At 39.6% G+C, this 8280-nt stretch overlaps 1 protein-coding gene across 1 annotated transcript; it reads right to left on the reverse strand.

Moving 5' to 3' along the window:
- Positions 1 to 4827: 4827 nt before the first annotated feature.
- Positions 4828 to 5553, reverse strand: LOC107479199 (uncharacterized). The gene has a single exon (XM_016099338.1). The coding sequence runs from the start codon at positions 5551 to 5553 to the stop codon at positions 4828 to 4830; it is 726 nt and encodes a 241-aa protein (XP_015954824.1).
- Between the last annotated feature and the right edge of the window lie 2727 nt (positions 5554 to 8280).

The raw sequence follows: 8280 nt of genomic DNA on the forward strand, positions 1-8280 counted from the left end.
CTCTTCCTTCGTCTCGGAGGTTTAGAATTTCGTTGTAACAGCGACGCGCCATCTTTTGATCTGCTCTTATTGTAGCTATCCCTTCTGTAGTTGGAAATTTCATACATAGATGCGGAGTCGAAACTATTGCGCCGAGCTGATTTAACGTTGTCCGACCTATCAGGGCATTGTAGGCTGAGCTTACGTCGACCACGATGTAGTCTATCTTGAGTGTTTTAGATTGGTTCCCCTTCCCGAAGGTTGTATGCAGCGACACGTATCCCAGTGGTTGAACTGGGACATCTCCCAGTCTGAACAAACTGTTTGGGTATGCTCTTAGCTCTTTCTCTTCTAGGCCGAGTTTGTCGAAGGCAGTTTTGAATAAGATGTCGGCAGAGCTTCCCTGGTCGATTAGTGTGCGGTGGAGGTTGGCGTTTGCCAATATGATCGTAATGACCATGGGGTCGTCGTGTCCTGAGATGATTCCGGATGCATCTTCTTTGGTAAACGTGATTGCCGGGGTGTCTGGCGTCTCCTTCTGTCCTTCGATATGGTATACCTTTTTGAGGTGTCGCTTGTGGGATGATTTGGAGATTCCTCCCCCAGCAAATCCGCCGTGTATCATGTGGACATGTCTTTCTGGTGTGTGAGGCGATCGTTCAGATCGTCCGACGTCCTCATCCCTCCTTCTTTTCCTTGGTTCTTCGTCTTGGTTGGCCAAGAACCGATCTAACTTTCCTTCTCGTACTAATTTTTCTATGACGTTTTTCAAGTCGAAACATTCGTTGGTGGAATGCCCTCGAAGTCGGTGATATTCACAGTACTCATTCCGATTTGCCCCTCCTCTTTTGCCTTTAAGTGGCCGAGCTGGAGGGATTTTTTCCGTATGGCAGAATTCTTTGTAAACGTCTACCAAGGATACCCTAAGAGGGGTGTAGTTGTGATATTTTTTGATTTTCTCTCCGGAGCGATCTTCCTTTTTCTTGGATTCTTTATCTCAGTAGGCAGAACCGGACCTTGAGGCTTCGCCAAGTCGAGAATTTTCCTCCATGTTAATGTACTTCTGCGCTCGTTCTTGTACTTCATCTAGGGATGTTGGGTATCTTTTTGATATAGATTGGCTGAATGGTCCTTCTCACAGGCCATTTATGAGGCCCATGATGGCAGCTTCTGTTGGTAGATTTTGTATGTCCATGCATGTTTTGTTGAATCTCTCCATGTAGTTGCGAAGACTTTCTCGGTCTCCTTGCTTGATCCCGAGTAGGCTGGGTGCGTGTTTGGCTTTGTCCTTTTGTATGAAGAATCGAGCCAGGAACTTTTTGGCCAGGTCATCGAAACTCGAGATGGATTTTGGAGGTAGGTTGTCGAACCATTTAATGGCTGTCTTGGTGAGAGTTGTTGGAAAGGCTTTGCAACGAACTGCATCGGATGGTCGAGTAGCTTTGGTTTTGAGATCAGCTTCGAGTTTTATAAGCTTATCTTCTAATTCTCGGCGCCGCCTTATTTCTCGGTGTAGATCTTCTTCTTTTTCACGTCGATGTTGGGCTTCTTTCTCAAGTTGCTCCAATCGATTTTGAAGTGTTTCTCTTACTCCTGGATTTGATGAATTTTTGTCTCCGTGGGTTTCTGGAGTAGCTTTGAGTATTGTGTCCGCGTTTTTATGCGGCGTTCTGTCTTCCAAACCTGAATCGTGGTCGTTGTCAAAGTCATCCGCCATGTTAATGGGATGACTTCCAGGTTCCCCGGCAACGGCGCCAATGTTCCGAGGGTTACCTGAAACTGTAGGTCGATCTCGGATGAGATCTTCTGTGTTGGTCGGAGTCGACGTGTCCGGCAGGTGTACGGCGGCCGGAGCTGGTGTGTCCGACTTGTTGGACTTGGTGGTGGTGTTGATCCTTCATCCCCGGAGGGTGGGGGGTACCTGCAAGGGACTTCGATGCTTAAGTTAGCAAGGGTATTAAGCAGGTATTAAGTAGAATCAGAGTATGAGTTATACCTGGGTGCTCCAGTGTATTTATAATGGTGAAATGTAGCCTCCTGTGGATAAGATAAGTTAGTTATCTTATCTTTAAGTGAGGTCATCTTTAAGGGAACCGCCTTTATCTCTATGGGCTTGGGCTGCCCTTGGATTTAGGACGTGTTCCTCTATTTGGGCCCTTTGTTTGGGCTTTCCTGTGTCTTGGCCGAGCTCTTTGAGAAGAGGTGGGTTATCCTGACCTGAAGAGGTCAGTCGCTTTGTCTGTAGAACATCCCGGGTCGGACAACTCGACCCAGGGTATGAACAGATATTTTATCTCTCTTATGAATCCAGCTTCAAGTAGGGTCTGCACTTGTTCTTCCACAACATGTGTCCTTTCTGGTCCGAGCTTCCGATGTCTTTGTTGAATATGTCGAGAACCCAGGTACACTACAAGCTCATAGGACATTACGTCGGGATCTATTCCGAACATATTGGATGCTTTCCAATCGAAGAGGTCGGAGTTTTTCCTAAGTAGATTAATGAGCTTCAATTTTAATCCATCTTCTATTTTTGCCCCTATGCTTGTTATTTATTTGGGGTGATCTCTGATTTGGGCTTGTTGTATTTCTCCTTTTGGTTGAGAACGTAACTCCTCCCAAGTTCGAATGCCATTGAGTTCGATGGTGTTGATTTCCTTTCCTCCGAGATTGCCTTTTAAATTAAGGCTCTCATTGTAACTTTTTCATGCCAACTTTTGATCTCCCTTAATTGTAGCAATTTCATCTACAATGGGGTACTTCATGTACAATGGTGTGTTAAAATAACCGCAGCTTGTTGGTTCAGAGTGGTCCGACCTATCAGGGCATTTGATGAAGAGGAAAGGTTGTGTTGCTAAAGAATTTCTCAATAAAATCTCGTTACAAGTATAGTTCTAAACCAACAAACAATCCTCCCAATCAAAATTTGTTTGTCACAAGTAACAAACCCCAATAAAAATAACAGAAGTATTTAGACCTCGGGTCATCTCACAAGGAATTGCAATAAAGTGATCAATTATTGGCTATGAAGAAATAAAGGGTTTGATTGATAAAAGGGAAAGAAAATAAAGGAAACAACTAAAGAAAGCAAGTAATAAAGAAAGGCATTCATGAAAAAGATTGAGAATATAGGTTTTCTATCCTAGTCATACAATGATTAATTCATCCTATTTAGTCAACTCAAACAAGAAAGAAGGTACAATATTAACTTCCACGAGAGAACGTCAAATAAGACTAGTTAACCATATCACAATAATAAACAAGAGTTTATCCTATTTAGTCATCTCAAACTAGGAAGAAGGTACAATGTTAACTCCCACGAGAGAACATCAAATAAGACTAACAATCTTAGATCACCAACATAAGTTGGGTATTCATGACTCAAGATCACCTAATTTCTCTTTCCAAGCCCAGAATGCTCAAAAAGCTACTCTAACATCCTACCAAGCATTTTGTCAAACACTTGGAAGGCATAAAAGGAAAGCATAATAAATTGCAAGGAAAGATAAAACCTAACAACTACCAATTACAAGGAAACAATAATAACAACTCAAATCAACAATAAAAGAACATCAAAGATCAAATTTCATTAAAAGGAGATACAAATCCAACATGAGCATTCATAAAACTAAAGAGAGGCATCAAAGGAAAATGAACACTACAAACTAAGAGAATTAAAATGTAGGAACAAGAAATTATAAAGGAAACAAGATAAGAACAAGAATTAAACCCTAGATCTAAGATGTAATTAAGCCTAAGAACCCTAATTCTAGAGAGAAGATGAAGCTTCTCTCTCTAGAAAACTAACCTATATGATGCTATCCTACAACTAAGTGCCTCCCTTTGCTCAAGCTTGAATTTTGTATGAAATACTCTCAGAAATGAGTTAGATTTGGGCCAGGGAAGCTCAGAAATTGCTCCCAACATTTTCACTTTAATGAGGTCACATGCGAGCTGTGACGCGTACGCGTGGGTCATGCGTACGCGTCGCTTGGCATTTTATTATCCACGCATACGCATCATGTCACGCATACGCGTCACCATGCGACTTCATCGCCACGCATGCGCGTCTATCACGCGTGCACGTCGATGTATGCACCCCAATCCTTATTCTTTTCCATGATTTCTCTACTTTGCATGCTTTTCTCTTCACTCTTTTGATCCATTCCTAGCCTTTTCAACCTGAATTCACTAACAAATACATCAAGGCATCTAGTAGAATCAAAGGTGAATTAAAATTAGCAAATTAAAGGCTTTAAAAGCATGTTTTTAAACTTAAGCACAAATTGAGGGAGAATTACAAAACCATGCTATTTCATTGAATAAATGTGGGAAAAGGTAATAAAATCTCCTAAATTAAGCACAAGATAAACCACAAAATTGGGGTTTATCATCGTTATAAGCTGACGCAACGTCAACTACTATGTAGTCAACACTTAGCATTTTCGTGGTGTACAAAGAGATGAACCCAAGAAGCCGGATCGGACTATCTCCCAATCCAAAGAGATTATTGGGATAGTCTTTTAGCTCCCTTACTTCTAACCCGAGCTTGTCGAAAGCGAGTTTGAACAATTTGTCTGCTGAGCTGCCATGATCCACTAGAGTCTTATGGAGGTTCGCGTTAGCTAAAACCACTTTTATTACTACTGGGTTATCATGACCAGGCATTATTCCATAGGTGTCCTTCTTGGTGAATGAAATGGTGGGTAAGTCAGGCATCTTGCTATCTTTCCCGACCTGGTACACTTCCTTCAAGTGCCTTTTTCAAGATGATTTTGAAATCCCTCTACTAGTGAACCCTCCATTTATCATGTGTATATACCGCTCTGGGGTCTAAGGTGGATGTTCTTGCTATCCTGCTTCTTCGTCCCTCCTTCTTTTCCTTGGGTCTTCGGGCCGCTCAACCAAGTATCTATCCAGTCGACCTTCTCTGGCCAACTTTTCAATGACAATTTTCAGGTCGTAGAAGTCATTTGTTGAATGCTTATAAAGCTTGTGGTATTCGTAATACTCGTTCCGACTTCCGGCCTTCTTATGCTTAATAGGACGAGGTGGTGGAAGTTTTTCGGTATGACATATCTCCCTATATACATCCACAAGGGAAACTCGTAGAAAAGTGTAGCTATGGTATCTATGAGTTTTCTCCGAGTTGTATTCCTCCGTTTTCTTGGCTTCTTTCTCTTTTTTCTGAGGTGGGTAAAGCAGGCTGGACTTTGGGAGAAGTTCTCGTAGTCGAGCTTTTTCTTCTATGTTGATGTACTTCTCTGCCCGTTCTTGGACTTCGTACAAGGAAGTTGGGTGTCGCTTTGATATGGATTGAGAGAATGGTCCTTCTTTAAGGCTATTAACTAATGCCATTATTACTGCTTCGGTGGGCAAGTTATGTATCTCCAGGCATGCTTTATTAAATCTCCCCATATAATCCCAAAGTGTTTCTCTGACTTCCTGCTTGATTCCTAGCAAGCTCGAAGCATGCTTTACTTTGTCCTTCTGGAAGGAAAATTTGGTAAGGAACTTCCTTGCCAGCTCATCAAAACAAGTCACCAATCTGGGAGGTAGATTGTCAAACCATTTCATCATAGCTTTGGTCAATGTCGTTGGGAAGGCTTTACAGCGGGTAGCATCAGACGCATTAGGAGGTACATCTAGCTTTTGAAATTGCTAAGATGGTGCCTTGGATCGGTTGTCCCGTCGTAGAGATCCATGTCGGGCATTTTGAAATTTCTTAGTATCCGAACACACATGATCTCTTCTACAAACTGGTCTTCTCCTCCTAAAGAGTTTTCTTCCCGATCTGTTCGATTACTTTGGTTAAGAAGGTTGGCCTCCAACTTCAGGAGTTTTTCTTCTAGCTCCCTACGTCGTTTTACAGAGTAGCTCTCGTTCAGCTTTGTGTTGCCGCTCGGCTTCGTGTTCGAGCTGTTTTAGTCGTTCTCACTGGCCATGGACTCTGTCCAGTATTTCAGTTGTGTGAGGGGTCTCCTCATCTTCAGGATGGTGGATTTCCAAATGTATCCTTCTTGGGTGGGGATTCCCTGAGGGCCCCTCCTCGTGAGGTCCTTGGGTGTGTTGTGTTGGTGGAGAGATTACAATAGCATGACCTTTTGGCTGGGTTTCAGGTTCAGATTTAGACACAGTATGACCATCTTCATACTGGTTGTCCGCCATTGTTAAGAGGTGAATTTCAGGTTCCCGGCAACGGCGCCGATATTCTGAGGGTTACCTGAAACGTTGATTTGGGCTTGAATGTGAGGTCCAGTCTCCTTTAGTGGCAGCAACCGACTTATTCTTGATTTCGAGGTGCCGCCGTCTGAGTTCATCGTGAGGAGGTAGGGGTGGTACCTGTAAGATACTTCGATGCTTAAGTTTGCAAAGGGTTTAGGCAAATTTTTAGTAGATTAGAACGTAAATAATACCTGAGGGGTGTCAGTGTATTTATAGTAGATTTGATAATCACTTTTGTTGCAGTAGTTCCATTATTGATGGATAACTATTCCCTTTTATTTTGGGAGTTTGTTGATATCTATCTTTCAAGAAAGATAGAGATAGTGGAGAGATTCGCGTAGGCAATTACTTGCATTGGACAAGCAAAGCTAGGCTCTTTTGACGGTGTCCGACCTCTTTAAAGAAGTCGGGTAAGTGGGAAGACCAACCCTTCTAGTAATTTAAAAATTAGTGGGTCTGACTTTAAACTTTGCGTTAGGATATGAACAATTACATTTATCATTAAAAATTTGGTAATTTTTTTCTTATATTATGTTATTTGAATGTATTTAAAAAAAGTCAAAAGAACATTCAATTAAGATGGTAGAAGAGATGAGAAACATCATGTAAATTAGTAGTAACAGAGAGATACCTGTAAAAAAAAAGGCATAAATAAATTTATTAAAATAAAAAATTTAAATATAAATAATTTTGTTATAGTTATTGTTCATACTTAAACCAACAAGTACAAGTCCAATAACACGTGTCCGAGAATATTGATTTTCCATTTTATTTGAATAGCGTATTCCGACTTGATCCAAACGAGAGCAAGGCCAAGCTAGCAGGTCACTATACCCAAACAATTTCGAACTCAAATCCCGAATTCGAATTCGATCCGACTGGGAAAGCAAGAAAAAAAAGACTTAATCCTAGCTACTATTTCGGTTATTTACATGCAAATAATAATCAACTTATCTTTGCGTAACTTCTCCTACATTAAAAAAAATAACTATCTACTATCATTTTAAAAAGAATCTTTTTGTTAATGACTATATCATCATTCTACTTTATAAATATTCTATTATTTTAGGTATTTTTTATTTAATTCTATCCACATGGGTGTTTAAACTCTTGTTAATCAATTTAAATATTAAAGTCTCTTTTAGATATTTTTATTATTGTCCAGGTTAAACTTTACCTTTTAGACCCATTTCTTTGTAGTTTCGTAATTTACAGAACATATTAATTTATGATAAAATATAACAACATTATTTATCATTTAATTTAAATAATTGATCTCATATATAAAAAAAATAAAAATTAATTTTTAAGTAGTTAATACTAGCTAATTTTTTATTGTAAAATTATTCTTTTAAATTCTTTTTNATATATATATAGATATAGAAGTACAAGCCTTACGCCTTACAGATTGATGATGACTATGATCATTAGTTTAATATGGTGTTAACACCGACAAGATAGAGTAGAGATTAGAGAAGAATAATGGAGCGAGTTTGCTTTCATTAACTCCATTTTTTTGCAGTACGGTATTATTGATTGCACATGGGGCTGTGATGATTGGTGAGTTTTTAATGTCATAATCTCCACCATCTCTGATCTCTGATCAGATATATGCAAGAAATTAAATAAAGAAAGAGTAGTGCTAGGGAGCCAATGGTTACTATCTAGAATAACCATCTAGATACCAAAGATAATAAACATCTCATGTTATGAAAAGCTAATTTTGAATTCACCAAAGTTCGAACTCTTGATCTTCTAGATCTGAAACTCTAATACTACGTCCTGAAACCACTCATCCCAAAAGCATAACCTGATAGGATAATGTAACACTAATAATCATATCTCTAATATTTTCTAAATTTTCATTGTACACATTGTATGCTTAAGTCATTGGCTCCTTGTACTTTCTCATAAAAAAAACAATCCTTTCGGCTTTGAATTTATTAGTTACTGACGTGTTGCTGCACACCATCAGAATGCTTAACAAATAAACACTACTTCAAAGCCATTGGTGTTTTAATTGAATATTGACATTTGAAGTGTATTACATGCTGCGAAAATGTTCAATATTTAATTAAA

Source organism: Arachis duranensis, chromosome 3 (genome assembly GCF_000817695.3).
Source record: "Arachis duranensis cultivar V14167 chromosome 3, aradu.V14167.gnm2.J7QH, whole genome shotgun sequence".
In the NCBI taxonomy this organism is placed as follows: domain Eukaryota; kingdom Viridiplantae; phylum Streptophyta; class Magnoliopsida; order Fabales; family Fabaceae; genus Arachis; species Arachis duranensis.